The sequence below is a fragment of the Macrotis lagotis genome, chromosome 8, assembly GCF_037893015.1.
Source record: "Macrotis lagotis isolate mMagLag1 chromosome 8, bilby.v1.9.chrom.fasta, whole genome shotgun sequence".
In the NCBI taxonomy this organism is placed as follows: Eukaryota; Metazoa; Chordata; class Mammalia; order Peramelemorphia; family Peramelidae; genus Macrotis; species Macrotis lagotis.
Window position 1 is genome coordinate 139,621,447 of NC_133665.1, and position 19,794 is coordinate 139,641,240.

General features: G+C 40.3%; 1 protein-coding gene across 1 annotated transcript; it reads right to left on the bottom strand.

Moving 5' to 3' along the window:
- Positions 1–5,282: 5,282 nt before the first annotated feature.
- Positions 5,283–16,764, bottom strand: H1-8 (H1.8 linker histone). The gene is made up of 5 exons (XM_074199041.1): positions 16,581–16,764; positions 12,403–12,659; positions 8,443–8,974; positions 6,363–6,421; positions 5,283–5,817 (listed from the first exon to the last, which is right to left on the bottom strand). Exons 1-5 carry the CDS (start codon positions 16,762–16,764, stop codon positions 5,431–5,433), a joined length of 1,419 nt encoding a protein of 472 aa, XP_074055142.1. The 3' UTR covers positions 5,283–5,430.
- Positions 16,765–19,794: the final 3,030 nt, after the last annotated feature.

Genomic DNA, 19,794 nt, shown 5'->3' on the forward strand with positions numbered 1-19,794 from the left:
GGAGAGGTTGTAAGGGGTCAGATCGGAGTTCAGTTTCCTTCTAGTTCTAGAAGTCTAATGATATTATAGCTCTGACCTCTCTACCTTATCCCAACTTACTCATAGCCAGAGGTAAGGACTCTTTTTCTTTTGAGGGTGATTGACAGACAAGGGAAGGAAGGAGAAATCAGCAAAAGGCCCTATCTTTTGCTTTTTTAAAATGAGTTGCTCTTTTAAAACAAAGGAAAAAAATTATATTTATTTGCTTCTCAAAATTAACAGTAAACATTGACTTTATTTAAAATGGGGGAAAAAATTCAATTCTTTTGTTTCCAGGAAGGAACAAGCACAGAAGAAAGAAAATTCTAAAACCTCAGTGGTTGCCAGAGTCCTAACAAAACAATAATTTATTTTTTATTTTTTTTAAATAATGATTTTAATCCATTTGTTCACCTTGGGTTTTTTATTGAAATTTTAGATTTTTTCTAAAGAACAAAAACTGGCAAATAGATAATATTCAAGTTTTTTTCTAATAGTTGGTAACATGAGAATTTTTTAAAACTTCTTTTCAAATGAGGGGAAGTCACTAATGTTTCAGTGACCTTAAGTCTTTTGTGGATCATAAGATTCGAGCTGAAAGGAACTTTAAAGATTCTGTAGTCCAGAGAAGTTTTCAAAGTATGGTATTAAACCCCCTGGAGGTCCTTAAGACCCTTTCAAGAGACTCACACGTCATCACTAGGATAATACATTATGATCGAGTAGGATTTATCCCAGGAATGCAGGGTTGGTTCAATATTAGGAAAACTGTTAGTATACTCAATTATATCAACAACAAACCTATCAGAAGCCATATGATTATCTCAATAGATGCTAAAAAAGCTTTTGATAAAATACAGCATCCATTCCTACTAAAAATGCTAGAGAGTGTAGGAATAAATGGATTGTTCCTTAGAATAATAAGCAGTATCTATCTGAAACCATCAACAAGCATTATATGCAAAGGAGATAGGCTAGAGGAATTCTCAATAAGATCAGGGGTAAAACAAGGATGCCCATTATCACCACTACTATTCAATATTGTATTAGAAATGTTAGCTTCAGCAATAGAAGAAGAAAAATTGAAGGAATTAGAATTGGGAAGGAAAAGACAAAATTCTCACTCTTTGCAGACGACATGATGGCATACCTAGAGAATCCAAAAAAAAAATCATCTAAAAACTACTAGAAATAATTAGCAACTTTAGCAAAGTTGTACGATATAAAATAAACCCTCATAAATCTTCAGCATTTCTATATAGGACTAGCAAGATGCAGCAGAAAGGGTGGCTAGGTGGCGCAGCGTATAGAGCACCAGCCCTGGAGTCAGGAGTACCCGAGTTCAAATACAACTTCAGACACTTAATAATTACCTGGCTGTGTGGCCTTGGACGAGCCACTTAACCCCATTTGCCTTGCAAAAATTAAAAAAAAAAAAAAAAGATGCAGCAGGAAGCGCTAGAAAGAGAAATTCCATTCAAAGTAACTTCAGACAATATAAAATACTTGGGAGTCTACCTGCCAAGGCAGACTCAGAAACTTTTTGAAAACAATTACAAAACACTTCTCACACAAATAAAATCAGATTTAAATAACTGGTCAAATATCAAAAAACTGCTCATGGATAGGCTGAGCTAATATAATAAAAATGACAATTCTATCTAAAATAAACTACTTGTTTTAGTGCCCTACCAATCAAAATCCCCCAAACTTACTTTAACGAGTTAGAAAAAATTGTAAGTAAATTCATATGGAGAAATAAAATGTCAAAAATTTCCAGGGATTTAATGAAAAAAGGTGCAAAAGAAGGTGGCTTAGCCCTACCAGGTCTAAAATGATATTATAAAGCACCAATCATCAAAAACTGTCTGGTATTGGCTAAAAAATAGAGTGGTGGATCAATGGAATAGACTATGTACAATAAAAGGAAATGATTATAGCAATCTGCTGTTTGATAAATCTAAAGAGTCCAGCTATTAGAATAAAAAACAGCCTATACCAAGATAAGATCCAAATGAATACAGGATTTAGACATAAAAACAATATTATAAGTAAACTAGGAGATCAAGGAATAGTTTACCTTCAGATCTATGGAAAGGGAAGCAGTTTATGACCAAGGAAGAGATGAAGAACATCATTAAAAACAAACTAGATAATTTTGATCATATTAAATTAAAAAGCTTTTACACAGACAAAATGACTATAACAAGATCAACAGAAATGTAGTAAATTGGGAAACAATTTTCACAACTGACAAAGGACTCATTTCTAAAATGAGTCAAATTTTCAAAAAAACAAGTCATTCCCCAATTGACAAATGGTCAAAGGGTATCCAAAGGCAATTTACAGATGAGGAAATCAAAATAATCCATAGTCATATGAAAAATTGCTCTAAATCATTAATTATTGGAGAAATGCAAATTAAAGCTTCTCTGAGGTACCACCTCACACCTCTCGGACTGGCCAATATGACCAGAAAGGACAATGATCATTGTTGGAAGAGTTGTGAGAAATCTGAGACACTAATGCTTTGTTGGTGGAGCTGTGAACTGATCCAACCTTTCTGGAGAGCAATTTGGAATTACAACCAAAGGGCAAACAAAGATGTGCATACACTTTGATCCAGCAATACCACTACTGGATCTATACCCTGAAGAGATTATGAAAAGGGTAAAAACATCACTTGTACAAAAACATTCATGGTAGCCCTGTTTGTGGTGACAAAGAATTGTAAATCGAGGGAATGTCCATCAATTGGGGAATGGCTTAATAAACTGTGGTATATGCATGTGATGGAACACTATTGTTCTATTAGAAACCAGGAGAGTTAGGAATTCAGGGAAGCCTAGAAGTATTTGCATGAACTGATGCTGAGTGAGATGAGCAGAACCAGAAGAACATTGTACACCCTAACAGCAACAGGGGGGGTGATGATCTACCTTGATGGACTTGCTCATTCCATCAGTGCAATAATCAGAGACAATTTTGGGCTGTCTGCGATGGAGAATACCATCTGTATCCAGAGAAAGAACTGTGGAGTTTGAATAAAAACCAAAAACTATTACCTTTAATTTTTTTAAAAAACCGTTATTATATAATTTTGCTATCTCTTATACTTTATTTTTCTTCCTTAAGGATATTATTTCTCTCTCATCACATTCAACTTAGATCAGTGTATACCATGGAAACAATGTAAAGACTAACAGACTGCCTTCTGTTGGGGGTGAGGGGAGGAAGCAAGATTGGGGGGGGGATTGTAAAATTCAAAATAAATAAATAACTTTTTTAAAAAAGAGACTCACAAGTCAAAACAATTTTCATAATATTACCAAGATATTTTAATTTCTCATATGGTAAATATCTACAGCTATAATCTACATAAACAAAAGCTCTGTGATGGATAGGAATTCCTCATTGATTTTTAAGAGTATAAAGCATTCCTGAAACCAAAAGAGTTTGAAAACTATTAATGTAATCTAACCCCTTCATTTAACAAATGAGGGAAACTGAGGCCAGAAAGGTTAAATCATTTGCTAAAGGCAGGATTTGAACTGAACTCCACTTCTAAGCCCAGCTCTCTTTTTTCTACTACATCACATTTGTATGAAGTTATCTTTCTATCTTGTGTCTCCCTGTCTAGTAAGTTTTCACACCTATAGAAATCAGGGACTGGATGAAGTTAAGCCAAGCACTTCCATTTCCTCAGTTCTACCTTCCACCCAGAAAAGGGTCTTAAGTCATCATACCAGGGGGAGTTGGTATATATAAGAAGAGTGAATCATAGGGTTTTTCAGATGTATTCAGTATTCTGTTCCAGAAATTGAAAATGTGAATTTCAAGATATCCTATGATCCTGGATAGGAAAAGGGAATCCAGCCCTGTCCTCTGCCAAGGAACATTAGTTTAGAAGATATTGAAAATGTTTCTTCCCTACCAAGTTTAGTCCAGGATACACCCAAATTTTCCCTGGCTCCTTCCACAGTCTTGAATAGGACATTACCTGTTGTTTTCAATGGAACTGTTGCAAGATAGTCTATCAGCTGATTCAAGTCTCCAAAATTCTGCCACATTTGGTGTGACCCCCCAAAAGTCATAATTTACCATTTTAACTATGTCACTCCTGCTCAGGAATCTACCCTGACTCCCTGTTACCTCCAGGATATATTAGAAACCGTTCTCAATTCATCATCTAATTCCAGTCTCTTTTTTTCCAGATTATTTACCTGTATGAGCTCCATCCTCCAGAAAAACTTGCTTCTTTGCCATTCCCCTAAGCACCTTCTGCCTTGGCACCTTTGTTTGAACTGCCTCCCATCTATACTCCTCCTCTCTTTTTCCTCTGATAATCTTGAGCTTCCTTCAAGTCTCAACTCATTGCTACTAGAAGACTTTTTTCCCTTTTCCATGAGTTATTATTCCTCTCTTCTGACTCAAATCACCATGTTTGTATTGTCTATGAAACTGTTATCTCTTCCCTGGGGCATAAACTTCTTATAACCAGGGATTGTGCTGTCTTCATAAATGAGCTGATTGGCAATCAGTACCATTCATTGCTAGATGGCAACTTTTAGCTTGCTAAAACTAATAGTAAACATCAAAGAGGTCACCAGAGGCAGGTAGGTACCAGTCTGGTCAATAAACATTTATTAAATTGCTTCTGTATGCCTAACACTAGGGGAAACAAAGGCAGAAGATCATCTCTACTCTCTAGGAATTCACAATGTAATGGACCAACAGGGTCTGCCAATGTCAACAGGAACCTAAAAAATAATGACTTTGGGAAAAGGGAGTATTAAATGGAGTTTTTCTCATCAGGAAATCCAGTGGTGGGGCATAAGGTGGGACCTGGGAAGGAAGCAAGGAAGAGATGGGTGGGTCCCAACATTCCCAGAAGTCCAACATTAGGTGAAGCAAACCATAATTCAACTGATGCTAATTAACACTAATCTGTCTGCCTCATCCCTTTGGGCTCCCAGCCCATCCATACTCACAGCATCTCGCCTCCTGATCCAGCTGGCAACCTTCTCTGTTCACATTAGCAGATGCCACAGGGAAACTGTTGAAGCAGCCAGACATGGCTCGTGCTCAGATTTCCTAGCCAGCCAGAGGGCAGAGAACGAGGGTATGAGAAAGGCAAGCCGGTATCCCACAACCTGATCTGGTGTGACCAGCTAGAGGCTACCTACTCAACTTCCTTCCTTTCTTCCTTGTTATACTTCAGTCAAGGCCCTCACATCTTGGACAAAGTTGACCCTAAGATTGGCTAATGCAAAAAGAAAATTTTATTAACAGGTAGATACAAGTATCTGTCTTATTCTTTAAAAGGAAAAAAAAAAAGGGGGAAAGTCCATTTTTTTCAAAGTCAAGTCCTCTGTTAGAATCCCATTTGGGACCATAATAAACTTTTGCACCTTATTTCACCTTCTTGCTGGTTGACTTGGCTGAAGAACTTTTGGAGCTTTTCCCACTTTTCTTGAATACTTTAGAGGCCTCATGTTTTTTTCCTTTGCCTTTGGGCTGATCTTTGGCCACATCTAACTCCCTAGACATCTTAGGTTGGGAGGTAGAAGGCTTGCCCTTGTTCTGAGTAGCCATGTTTGGTTCATCACCAACCTCTTTAGCAACTCCAGACCTTCGAGCTTTAGACATGGAAGCTGCCCCTTTGGATTTTGCATGGGTATTGGGTGATCTTTTTTGCTTTCTGGCCTTGGGGAGTGCTTCAGAGGATGCCCGGAGTTTGGTTTTCTCTACTTTACGTTCCTCTACTCTCTTAGGTGAAAGGGGAGCTTTTTTCCTGCCCTATATAAAAGAGAGGGAGAAAAAGAAACGATAAAGTTTGGTTGGGAGGGTTGATAGGTGCAAAAATGAGCTTTTATTCAACACTTACTATATAGAAAAAATTGGGCCAAGAGCAAGAAACATGAGTGCCTAGTGGTATGGGACCATGAACAAGGATTTCTGAAGCCAATGGGGTTCATTTTCCTACCTTGGAACTTTCAAACAGGAGGAATTTAACCTTTTGCTCTGGGTTGTGGAAATGTGCATTTTTGGAAATTACACAATCAAACATTTCCTGCCTCATTTGCAGTTTAGGAATGAAGTTCATACTTCAGGACTTAGCAGGAAACTGGATCTGTTCCAACATTCCTGGCCCTCGGGCCCATTTAGATGTTACCAGACAGAGCTGTTTTGATGAATTTTTCTTTTTTTCCTTTCTCTTTTTTGTTTTTGAGGGAAGGGGTGAGCAAAGGTAGAAGGAAGAAAGGGATGGAAAAGAGGCCCAGTTCCTACAGTTCAGTCCAGTATAGAGAAACCTTTGGAAATAGGGATTCTGGTCTACTTACTTTGGGAATTGCAGCCTTTGGTTTCATGCCCCTGGCTTTGGCTCTCACCTCTTCCACATCTGTTGGAAAGATGAATAAAAAACTGAGAGGCAACTTTAGCCTCAAGGGATAACTTCTTTCTTGTATTCTAAAGGGACATAAGACTAACTCCTTCCCAAGCCCACTGGAGGAATGAACCAGAGACTTCACTCAACTAAAACGTTGTGGCTAGGGAGGTGTCGATGGGGCTTAGAGATGAATACTGTGCCGGAATCAAACTAGCTGGACATTGGCAGAAGGCAAAGTCAATGGTACAGTCAATCTGCCATCTTCTCCCTGAGTAAGGAATGTTTCATTGTCTATATCCTAGCAACGAGAAGAGGGCTTTATACACAGTAGGCATGTGCTAAGTGTTTGTTGATTGTTGATCTCCTAAAAAAATCCATTCCTGATCCCCCTTGATGATTAGTACGCTGTCATCCTAGCTCAAAGTATTACATGAATATTTATCTGTTTACGTGAAGCATATTGGGTTCCTTGAAGTCAGGTCCTATAGTTCCCTTTGGGTTTTATGTTGCTAGAACCCAACCCAGTACTATGCAAAAAGTAAACATATAATGTTTGTTGAATCAAAATTTGGCAAGGGAAGGGATGTTAGGAAGGAGGAAAGGAAGAATATAGAACCCTTTAGCTGAAAGGGATCTTAGAATTCTTGCAAAACTATAAAGTCCTCATTTTATAGTTGAGGAAACTGAGGCACACATAGGAAATGACTTCAGCATGGAGAATCAGGAATAGAATGGTCTCTAGGCTCCCAGATCTTCCTTTTACACTATATTGTCTCCTACATGAAACAGTCAAGAATTGGGGAACAGATCTGTCTCTCTCCCTCTGTTAATTATATTTCCATCTACGTGGTAGAAAAAGAGGAATGGTGGATAGAGTAGAAGAGATAAGGAAGGTGTGTGCTAAACCACCGGGTGACATGTAAAGTTTAGCTAAGATGGCATCTACATTCATGGAGTTTATACTTTTCTATATATATCCTCCTTGCTTTATGAACAAAGCAAAAATTGAAGTAGCTCAAAGGAAACATGAGATACCTAAATTTAGAGTAACCACCTCAAGTATTTACACGGACCATTTGTGCCCGACTGGTATTGGTCTGATCAGCCACAGTGAAAACACTGTAACTTGTTTCTAACATAGGGATATCATTTTGGTCTTCTTCAAAAACAGAGGACAAGAATCAACTCTTCTCAGAGACAGGACACCCACAACCAACGAAGAGGGAGACGGACATAAGAGCCACTTTTTTTTCCACTTACCTTATCTGGACTACCTCCAGTTGTCCTATATAAAACTTTTCCATAGGACCAGTCGGTATTCCATGTACGATTGGATTAAGTGTTATATGCAGATAAGAAGACTGGTCATCATTTTCCAATGGTCTTCCTGAGGACACCTAGGACTTTCCTGGTCTGTCTGTCTATACCACCAGATTGTGCCAGTGTTTTTAGGGAATGACCCATGGTAATATATGACCATAACAAGGATCCTGAGGTCTTTGAGTTTTAACAGAATCTAAAGCTCTTCATCTTAGAATATGATCTCTAATTATTTTTTTCCTTATGCTTATCTGTATAAGTTTATCATTCACTTTTTAACCTATTGATAGACTGAAGGAATTATTTCATATTTTATACCTATCTGTTTGGCTTTTTGTCAACAGAAATAAATATATTTTAGAGGTCCTCAAATAATTTCTCATTAATGGAGAGTCATCACTATATCCTAACTTCTCAAGAGGGGACTAGCAAATAAAATTGTGAGTAGGAAGAAGGAAGAAGTGATAGAATACTATCAATTGCTATTTGAAAAAGCTGCTAAGGCTTGGGATGGGAAGGTGTAGGAAAAGCAAGGAAGTCACTGATGGCTCCAATTCCTCCACACATGCCATTCCTTCAACCTCCCAGATCAACTACTCATACTCCCTCCTGATCATCTATCACAAAGCTACAAGGCAAGATCAGGAGAGTTCTTTACCATGAATTGGGGAACCCTAGCCTTAGCACCCACTAAAATTTCTCAGATTGCCTACCTTCTTTGGCTCTAGCACCTTTTGGTTTTGAGTCCTCTTCGGCCATCCCCACTTTGGGAGTTTTCTCAGCTTCCTCAGGAACATTTTTCTTGGTTGAAGAGGTCTCTGCAGGAATTTTCTTCTTGGTTGCAGGAACTTTCTCCTTGGATGAAGCCTCTGAAGGAACTTTCTTCTTGGCTGCAGGAACCTTCCGCTTGAGTGAAGCCTCTGTAGATACCTTCCTTTTGGTTGCAGCCTCTGTGGCCACCTCCTTGGTGGCAGAAACCTTCTTCTTGGTCGAAGTCTCTGTGGGCAGCTTCTTCTTCTTGATTGCAGAAACCTTCCTCTTGGTTTTAGTCTCTGTGGGCACTTCCTTCTTGGTTGAAAGCTCTGAAGGCAATTTATTTTTGGTTGCAGGACCTTTTTCCTTGATTGAAGCCTCTGAAGAAACATTTCCAGTTTCATTCATTCTAGCAGCTTTCTTTGTTCTAGGTTTGACAGCTGCAATTGACTTTTTAGTTTGGATCACTTTGGTTTTATTCGTAGATGCTAACTGCAGAAGTAATTCAATAGGTTAGTAATAGAAGAGCTCAGAAGGCTCTCATGTATACAACAGATTTATATATTAGTTAAAAATCTTATTTATGAAAATAAATGAAAATATGGAAAATTCCAAGTTTATAGAACTCTAGAAGTTAGAATTTTAGAACTAGAAGGAAATCATCTAGTTCAATTCCTTCTTATAGAGGAGGAGACCATGACTCAGAGAAGTACAAAGACTTGTTCATAACTATGGAACTTCACAGTCATGGTACTCTCCCCTCCAATTCCCCTCTGCCATGCTGTCTCCTTCTTGGGTTGGTTTTTGTCTCTGTGTCAGCCCTAAAGGCACTAGAATATCCACAAGGGTGGTTCTCAGTAAAATGACTAACCTGGCAAAGCATGTCTCTGTTGCCCTTCAATTCTTCTTTCCTTACATGTACCTCTAACCATGGACAATATCCAGATAGCTTAGTGGCAAGAACCCAGGATCAAATCAGAAGACCTGGGTTCCACTCCCATATCTGATGCTGACTAGCTACGCAACCCTGGGAAGTTCATTCACTACCCTCTTCAGCCCAGTTCTCTGGATTTAAAGTTAAATCCAGTTAAAAGGAGGTTGGAGGGCAGGGGAGGAAAGATACCTACACTAAACTCTGTGCAAAGAGTTGTGAGGATAAAAAGATAACATTTACAAAAAACACTTTTGCAAATTGACAAATACCATGTGTTGGTTATTCCTAGCTGTCCTAGTCAGACCATGGGAGACTCATTTTATATTCTTTTGAAAGGACAGGAGAATGCTATCAATATATATAGTTTAACCTTGATTTGACCATGACAGCTAATAATAAAGTCTTGCATAATATTTGAAGAAAAAAGATGGCAATAATTAGAAGATTAGAGGGTTAGAAGGTAATACAATTTGATCCAGAATTGGTGGAGTAGGCCCTAGTCATGGATGATTTTATGTCAACTTGGAAGGAGGTCCCTTCATGAACGTTTTATGCATCTTACCTTTTGCTATTTAATATTAATCAAAAATACAGATTAAGCATATTTTGTGTTATGGTCAAATTTGAAGACATTACAAAGCTGAGAGGGATCTCATGTATATCAAATGTCAGAAGTATCTAAAAAACAAAAAAGATCTGGACCAGCAAGAAAGGTCAGGTTGAATTGAATAAGATGAAATTTGATAAGGAAAAAATGTGGCAGCTAGGTTGGTGCAGTGGTTAGAGTGTCAGACTTGGAGTCAGGAAGACCCATTCCTTGAGTTTTAATCTGACCTCTGATACTTGCTAGCTGTGTGATTCTTATGCTAGTCACAACTCTGTTTGCCTTAGTTCCCTCATTTGTAAAATGAGTTAGAGAAGAAAATGGCAAACCACTCCAGTATTTTTGCCAAGAAAAACCCCAAAATGGAGTCGTGAAGGGTCAGACACAACTGAAATGAATGAATGGCAATAAAATTCAACTTCTTAAGTATGGGATGGAGGAGATAGAGTTAGACAGTAACTCAACTTAAAATGGTTGGTTAGTGTGCTCCAAGTTTGATGTGAATCAATGAGATATGGTGATGGAGTCAGCTAAGTAATGGTTCCAGAGGCAATATTGCCAGTATAATCTTTTTTTGATCAAGCCATATTTAGAGAACCTAATTCAGCTTTGGATGCACCATTTTCCTATTTTAGGAAAGACTGATAAGCTGAAGGACTTATGAAGAAGAGCAAATAGGATGATGAAGAGAATTAAGTCCATGTCTTATAAAAATCAATTGGTAGGGACGGCTAGGTGGCATAGTGGATGAAGCACCGGCCTTAGAGTCAGGAGTACCTGGGTTCAAATCTGGTCTCAGCCACTTAATAATTACCTAGCCGCAAGCCACTTAAACCCATTTGCCTTGCAAAAACCTAAAAAAAAAATTAATTGGTAGAACTTGGAGCACTTAGCTTGGAGAAGATTGAGGCAAGGGAAGAAGATGAGGCTGTCACAAGGAAGAGGAATGATATTTGGTCTATTTGACCCCAAAAGATAGAATCTAGAGTCATACATAAAAGATGCAGACAGGCAGATTTAGGCTTTATCTTAGGAAAAGTTATTACTCATTAGAGATATCTAAAGATGGAAAGGGCTTTCTCGGAAAGTAGCGAGTTCCCTTCACTGGAAGCCTTCAAGTAACAGGGGATGTTAGTATGACGTAAAGGGGATTCTTTTTAGCATGGGTCAGTCCGGTTGACCTCTAGCATCTCTTCTAACTCATTTTCTCTGATCTTAAGCAGTATTGCCAGAAAATGCTAAGATAGTAGTTGAAAATTGCTCATGGGATTTTACTTCAGTAAAGTGTTCACAGAAGACTTAATAGCAGAAAAGTCTTTGAAACAGAAGTCTATTGGTAGAATTTCAGGTACTAGAACAGGAGAGAGATTTTTAGATGGTGGGACATGGAGTGGAGTGTGGAAGGTGGGGGAGGAAACTTGTTTGTTTTCCCTTAATCGAACCATGAAGGTAGCTACCAGTTCCTAAATCCAGCCAACTTACCCCTTCCCTCCCTGTCATTGTCAGACCATGGGAGACTCATTTTATGTCCTTTTTTGAAAAACAGGAGAATGCTATCAATATAGTTTACCTTGATTTGAGGATGACATCCAATAATAAAGCCTTGCATAATATTTGAAGAAAAAAGATGGCAATAATTAGAGGGTTATGTTAGAAGGTAATACAATCTAGAAAGTCATACAATTTGATTCAGAATTGGTGAATTAGGCTGTACCTACTGAAGGTACATACCCCTTCCCTCCCTCGCCCTCATGTGACACAGGTGGACAGCATTGTCTTTTACAGAAGGTTAAGTATTTTGATATTACTTGATATCATCTTCCCAGAATCTAAGCATGGGGAGAGCATGTACACCCCATAACTCCCTCCTTTCCCAGAATTTGTCTCTTACTGTCCCCTTCTACCCTTCCCTTCACTCTATCCCAGGGTCTGGAGCTATTTTAAAATGTTTCCAAAGATAAAAAAAAGTCTTATCACACAATATATAATATATGTAAAGTGTGCATCAAACCTCAAAGCACTTTTACATGTCAGCTATGAATAGTTGAAGAACACCCAGCCTAGAGTTCCCCACCAGGCTCACGTAACTTATCAGTGTCAGAGACCACCAGATCTAGTCAAGGATGGCACAAATGCAGGGAAGCCCTTGTATCATATCCCTGACAGATGAGTGGTTCATCCAACTCTTTGGGATGATGCCACAAATGGAAGGGGCTCATCACTTTGTTCTCTTACTCCAAAGGGCTAGTCCTCCACTTCTCTGGATCTTTCCAGAGGAAGAAGACAGAGTGATGAGATTCCTGGAATTTAGAGCTACAAGGGAAAACCATCACCTCATTTCGAGGAGGGGTAAGTAACAGCTAAAGAAGAGAAGGAACTTACTTTGAATCTTCCCCTGGCCCCAGTAGCAGTAGAATTTCGTGGTCTCACAAGCATTCCATCACTAATACCCTTGGCCAGGGCTTGTCTCAACAAGTATTTGAATCTCCTTGTATCAATAGTTGGGTACATTTGATAAATATAGAACCTGATAGCTGCAACAGAGGTGCCATGTTTGTCTCCTTTGGCCTTCAGTGCTTCTGCCACCATTTGGAGTGTGGGTGGGTGATTCTTAAGTTTTGGTTGCACACTGCTGTTGGCTTAGAAAGGGTAAAAAAAAAGAGAGAGGGGGAGAGAGAATTGAAAGGTAAAGATCTCACCATACAACTCTCCTGCTCAATCTACTTCCCTATCTTCCTTTTGTCTCTAGGATCAACTTACGGGCTGCTTTGTTGAGCTTTTAAAGCTCTACACAATCTGTTCCCTAGTTATCTTTTTAGCCTTGCTAAATAGAACACCTCTTTCATCCCAGTTTTGTGCTCTTAGCCTCTCTTTGCTGCTCCCACTCAATCCCCCATCTGCTGCCTTCTTTGCTGCCTTTGCATTCATCCTCCATCAATACATAGAGATGTTAAATAGGTATTCCTTCTGGCTGATTGTCTAGGGCTTATTAAGGACCTGGGAGAGAAATCCAGCCAGTTCTGCATATTTAAAGGGAATTCAAGGTTCCACCTATCCAAAAGTTTCCCCAGCTAGCCAAGACCCTTATCTAGGGTTCTTGTCATCTTATTACTTCCCCTAGTTTGCAAACTCCAAGAAGGCCAGAGTTGAATTCCCATTGAATACCATATAAGGCTTAGCACATGGTAGGTACCCAATAATTAGAACCATAGAATTCTAGAATATATAAGCATGAAGGAACCTTTAAAATAATCATATTTCATCCCCTACTCTACTCCTCCTTACTTTATTTGCTAGGTAAGGAAACAGACTCAGAGAGGGAAATGATTTTCCCACATTTATATAGCAAGGTTGAGGGGACTATAGGATTAAAGCTGTAAGAGGTTTCACCAACCCAGGGAATAACTCCCTGAGAAATAGTTACCTGGAGAAATAAGGTTGGAAGATAAGGGCAGGCTCTCTGAAGAAGGAAATCAGCTATGTTCAGAAAGCCTTTCCCAAATGCCTGTTGTATGAAGTATCTCTTCAAGAGATTTTTTTTTCCTCTCTATAGTTTTCACCATGAGGTATCATAGAAAGATCTCAAGTCCTGGCTCTAACACCTTGCACAAATCACCAAGCCTCTTGGAACCCAGTTTCTTCATTTGTAACATGGAGACAAAAACAACCCTTTATTTGTACTATTAGCCTCAGACCCTAATAGTAGATGTTGAATAGTTATTGATGCATTGATTGGTCTAGTCCTTGGAGTCATGGTGGGAGAGGTACATTTTATGCCATGAAGCACTTTATAATGGGAGATCATTACCCAGGACCAGGGAGGACAAGAGCCTTGCCTCATAGCATGACTCCCCATTTGTATTTTGCTGTTATTTTTTGAGATTCTTAAATTTTTAGAGTTCACATTTTCAACCTCAAGTGGAGGCCGGGAAGGATCAGTGGAAATGGTGATCAACCATGGTGGGAGAAAAGATCATAAAAATCATAGGATTCTAATCCAAAACTGGAAAGGATTTCAGAGACCATTGAGCCCACTCAGAAAACTGAGGCCCAGGGAAGTTAAATGACCCAAAGAAGTATGTACCCTGGCTATTGGATTTCTTCTGACCTGAGTCTCCATGTACAGAGTTACATTTAACTATGTTCCATTCAGCCCAGGGGTTAAACCTTTGAAAAATGGTGAAGGAGATTAAGGGCTGAGGCTATAGAGGTAGAGTTGTGTTCCACAGTATGGTTGAAAGAGTATTTGTCTGGAAGCCAAGGCCTGGGTTGGAGTCTTACCAGTAACTACCCATGTGATCTTGACCAAGCTGGTCCCTTCCCTATTTTGGCCCTCATACTGCACCCTGTATAAGGAGGGAGGCTAGAGTACCTTGGGAGGGCAACCATTGTACAGAGTGCTCAGTCTGGGAAGACTCATCCTCATGAGTTCAAACTCAACCTCAAATGCTTACTAGCTGTGTGACCCTAGAAAAGCCACTTAACCCTGTTTGCCTCAGTTTCCTCATCTGTAAACTGATCTGGAGAAGGAAATGACAAATCACTCCAGGGTCTTTAACAAGAAAACTCAAAATGAGGTCACAAAGAATCAGACACAACTGAAAAATGTAAGATTCTTTTTATTTCAAACTTCCTTCAAGCTCCAAATTCTGATCTCAAAGCACTTTGTTCTCCCTTCAGGCCCTTACTGCAATCTCATTCATATTATGTTTGTTTGTAGCCACATCTGACCACTCCTTCTAGATTGTGGACATCATCTTGACCGGATGATCAGATGAAGATGAAACTATTGGGAGGTCCCCTCAAACAAAACCTGGGTTTCTAACTTTTTACAAGGGCTCAGGGAAAGTAATGCTATTGAGTAGAGGCCCTTGGGGTGAAGGGGAGTCCTGAGAGGCTGGAGAGGGTGGCTAGTCTAGATCACCACCACGTTCATCCAGGTTTCCCTAGCTGGGGAGCACCTTGCCAAGCTGCCCGCTCTAGGCTTCGTCCTCACTCACCCCTGACTTCCTACCTCAACTGTGGTCTCCAGCCAAGGACACTGGGCTGCAGAAGTGAACTGTGGCCACTCCGACTTGCTTGTGTTAGTATTTAAGGCTTGGTAGAGTGTGTAGCATGGAAGAGCTTCATAGAAGTTTTATTATCTAATTGATTGATCTAGAAAACTGATACCAGATGGCCCACTTCTCCTATACGTCCACTATACCTCAGGAAGGGCAATAATGATGATAAAGGAAAATTCTATAATGCTTGAACATCTGAAACGCGCCTTACATACACTGCCTCTTTCAAATCTCACCAAACTGAATATATTATTATAGGAAGCATTATCTAGATTTTTAACAGATGGGGAAATTGAGGCTCTCTGATCAATTAGCACACATTTATTTATGAATTCCTGGGAATCCAAAGAAAGACAAAAGTACAGGCCTTACCCTCTAGGAGATCTCAAAGTAATGGGAGAGATAGCTTGTAAACAAACATGTGCAGAGTAGATGGGAGGTAATCCCAGAAAGGGATTACAATTACAATTGGGGAGGGAAGGGATAAAGAGGGACCTAGATAGACCTCCTGAAAAGGAGGGCATTTTGAGCTGTTTGGGAGGCAAAGGTAAGGAGGAAGAGTATTCCTGGCATGAGGCACAGCCTGGACAAATGAACAGTTGGGAGATGAACAACAGCAAAAATGTCAGTGCCACAGATGACAGAGTGCATGAAGGGGAGTTAAGTGTAAGAAACCTGGATCAGCAGGAAGAGAGCAGGCTGCAAAGGGGATTTGAAAGTCAAATAATAGTTTTTATGTTTAGTTCTGGAGTATATTGAAATAAATAAATGAGGAGGTAATTAGGTGGTACAGTGGCTAGAGCACCAACCCTAGAGTCAAGAGGACATGAATTCAAATCAGACCCAGACACTTAATAATTACCTAGCTGTGTGACCTTAGGCAAGTCATTTAACCCCATTACCTTAAACAAATAATTTTTAAAAAAGAAATAAATAAGATAAAGTATTTGTAAAGGACTTGCAAATGTCAAAGCATGATTCAAATGCCAACTATTAGTATTATTATTATTATTAGCTACTATTGTTAGGGTATTCATAGTTACAAAAGTAGTTAAGTGCAAGGAATAGGATTTGAAATGAGGTCTTCCTAACTCTAGGGACACAGGGACTCATAGGAATCCTTAGAGGACAAAGAAAGATAAGTCTAGACAGGTTCCTATCTGAAAGCATTTCACAGAGAGTAAGATGGCACTGTGGGAGCCCAGAGAACCTGTGACAGGGAAAAGAGTTGGGGTACTTCGCTGCAATGAAGCTCACCCCAATTTTGATAAGTGATCAAAGGGAAAGGAGAAAGAAAGGAAAAAAAGAGAGAAAAGAGAAGGAGGGAGGGGGAAAGAAGGGAGGGAAGGGGAAAAAGAGAGAGAGAGAGAGAGAGTTCACTAAGGACAAAGAAGTTGGGCTTCAGGACCCTGGCAGCAGTCTCTGCCCCAACCCAAAAGGAAAAACAGACACAGGGAACCACCTTCCACCTTTCCCTCCTCAGATCCCACTATTTACCTGGTCTCCCAGAGTCACTGGTAGCATCCACAACCTCACTAGAAGTGCCAGCATCAACTGGAGAAGATGAAATCACATTAGAAACATAAGTGGAGGAAGGGGAGCTCTCCAAAGTCAGATTCAGAGGCACATTGTCATCAGAGTAAGGCATATCCACAATCTGAGTTTCCTCCACAGCAGACATTCTGAACCACCAAAACAATCAGTAGTCCCTTGAGCCCAGTAAAAACAAACCCACCCAACCCCCTAGTTGGCCCAGGTAGCCCCACCCCAGTCTTTATAGAGTAGAGCCTGACGCAGGTGTCCCTCGGCTAGGGCTAATGAACCTTCTAAATTCACAGGTTGGGGGTGGCATTGCCCTGGTTTTCTGAAGAGCAGTCAGAATATGGCAGTCAGGATGGTGGAGGAAGGATCCCAGATCCCTGCTATGTGAAGACCAGTTGAAGGATGGATGGAGAAGAGGTGACTCTGAAAAAAAGTGTGAGAAGCAGAACAAGGGCAGCTGCCCTCAAAAGATGGTCCACAAGCATTTAATAATCAATTACCAGGTGAGGATACAGAAGTCAAAAAATTGCTCCTGCTATCAAAAAATCCATAATCTAATGGGGGAAACAACATGCAAAAATTATCCCCAGATAAACTGGGGATTACCAAAGGAGAGAAGGACCAGAGAACCTGTGATAGAGCAAAGTGTTGGGGTTATCTACTGCAAAGAAGCTCACTCTGATTTTGATGTCCAAGGTCCTAGGGTCTTTCACCAAGAATTAACAGGGCTTCCTTTGGAGGTGGGATTTTAGCTAGGACCTGAAGGAAGCTGGGGATTCTGGGGGGGGGGGGGGGCAGAGATGAGAAGGGAGAGGGCTTCAGGAATGAGGAACAGTCAGTGAAAATGTCTGCAATCTGGAGATGAAGTATTGAGAATTGCAGAGTAGGTGAAGATATGTAAAGAGACTGGAAAGGTGGGAGAGGTCAGATAATGAGTGACTCTGAAAGGGGTGAAACAGAGCCCCTGAAATTTATTGAATTGGGATTTAAAGGGGAAATAGGGTGAGCCGTGGTCAGATCAGCATCTTTTTTTCCTCACTTTTCAAATATTTAAGTGATGACCCTTTGGAAGGAGGATTAGATTCATTCTGTTTAGGTCTCAAAGACGAAGCTAGGCGCTAAGAGGTCCATTTAATCATTTTCTTAATGACTAGAGTTACCAAAAAAGCCTGCATAGAGTGGTGGCAGCTCCCCATCATCAGAGACATTCAGACAAAGCCTGGAGTATTAGATATGACACAGGGGGTACTTTTGTTCTGATTAGACTCAAAGGTCCCTGGAGAACCTTTTAATTCTGAGATTCTGTGATTCTTCTCTAGGAGAGAAATTCCTTTAGTACAAGAATTGTTCAAAAACTGCAAGAGAAACCTGGCCTGGTTCTAATTGCCACTTGTAGGGTCTTGAGTGGTCACTCTCCCTTAGACTTCATTTCCTCGTCAGTGAAAGTGAGATGATCTCTTTAATTCTGGTCCCAGAATCTTCTCAACTGACCTCTTGCCTCTTTGCTAAGGAGAAATCCCAGTGGAGTGTTACCCCTTCTCAGGGGAAATTCAATTGTTAATGAGCATTATCCAAGAGTGTTGACAGGAGTAAGAGAGATGGACCTTAGAGAGTTAGAAACGGGCTCAGTGCCCAACCTGCCTACTTACTATCTGGGCAGTATTTCCTCAAGACCTCAGTTTCCTTATTTATAAAATGAGAGGGCTGGAATAATTGACCTATATGGACACATCCCCCTCGAAACCTATAATCAAACTCTGACATGACAAATCTCAAACTATAATGTAAAATAGTGATTATCAAAATTAATTGACGCAGCGAGGATAAGGTGTGGGAATCAGGAATTGAGTTCAAATCCACTGTGCTACCCATGCGACACTGGGAAAATCATTTAATACAATATTAACAAGATTAATGCTAATATTGTTCATTCTTACATAATAAAAATAAGATAATAGCTAATTATTGTCATCTTTGATCCTTATCACAACCCTAAGAAATAGATATTATCCCCATTTTATAGATAAGGAACCAAGGCAAACTGAGGTCAAGTCCAGGGTCAAACAGCCTCTATTTGCCTCAATTTCCTCATCTGTAAAATTAAAGTCCAAGGACTCTTTGTCTCTAAATCTATGATCCTGAGGCAGCTAGGTGGCACAGTGGATAGAGCACTGGCCCTGGAGTCAGGAGTACCTGGGTTCAAATCCAACCTCAGACACTTAATAATGACCTAGCTGTGTGGCCTTAAGCAAGCCACTTAACCCCAATTGCCTTGCAAAAACCTAAAAAAAAAATATGAACTTAAATCTATGATCCTTCGGAAGATCTAAGGCTTCATTCATTCATCTAGGAAGACAGCTGGTGAGGGAGTGGATGCTAAGGGATGTAGAGGGGGGTCCCCCTGAAGCAAGCAAGTCCTGCAGAGACAGACATAGGAGCTCCCCCAGAAAGGCAGTCTAATTTAACAATGTTATCCCTGGTGTCTCTCCCCAGGCAGTGCTGCCTTTTCCCCAGGTGGTTCACAGCTCAAACACTGTTGTGAGCCAGGTTATGGCAAACATCCTCACTTCACTTCATAGAGAGAGAAAAGCTGAAGCAGAGTCCCAACTCCATCCCAGGAAAAAGTGGATGAGAGTGTGGGCAGGAAAAACCAGAGCATCAAGCCACTTGTGCTAAATCTTGATCCTTGCAGCAACTGATGATGGACACCTGTGGACAAGGCTGACCTGGCCTACTACAGTAAGAGATGGGGGAGGAGGGGCAGCTAGGTGGCGCAGTGGATAGAGCAAACCGGCCCTGGAGGCAGGAGGACCTGAGTTTAAATCCAACCTCAGACACTTAATAATGACCTAGCTGTGTGGCCTTGGGCAAGCCACTCAACCCCATTGCCTTGCAAAAATACCCTAAAAGCAAACCAACAAAAATAGATGGGGGAGAAGAAGAGGAGGCAGTGAACTCATCCCATGGGCTGCTGGACCAGAAGGAAGGAGGTTCCCTCCTGCCAGTATCCTTTCTTTCAGCTCCAAGTTCCCCACTGGATTGTCTTTTCTTAAAGAATCCGGATACCTCCCCACATCCCAGCTTGACTGAACCCAGACATTGGCTCTGGTTCCAACATGGTTTAGCCTGAGAGATTTAGAGAAAGTGACTCAAGTGGAATGTTTTCTTA

Coding starts and splice junctions, on each gene's coding strand:
- H1-8 (XM_074199041.1), bottom strand. CDS start 16,764: ATGTCTGCTGTGGAGGAAACTCAGATTGTGGATATGCCTTACTCTGAT. Junction 8,975..12,402: donor GGGCCAGGGGAAGATTCAAA/GTAAGTTCCTTC, acceptor TTACTTCTGCAG/TTAGCATCTACGAATAAAAC. Junction 5,818..6,362: donor CAAAGGCTGCAATTCCCAAA/GTAAGTAGACCA, acceptor TCTTTTATATAG/GGCAGGAAAAAAGCTCCCCT.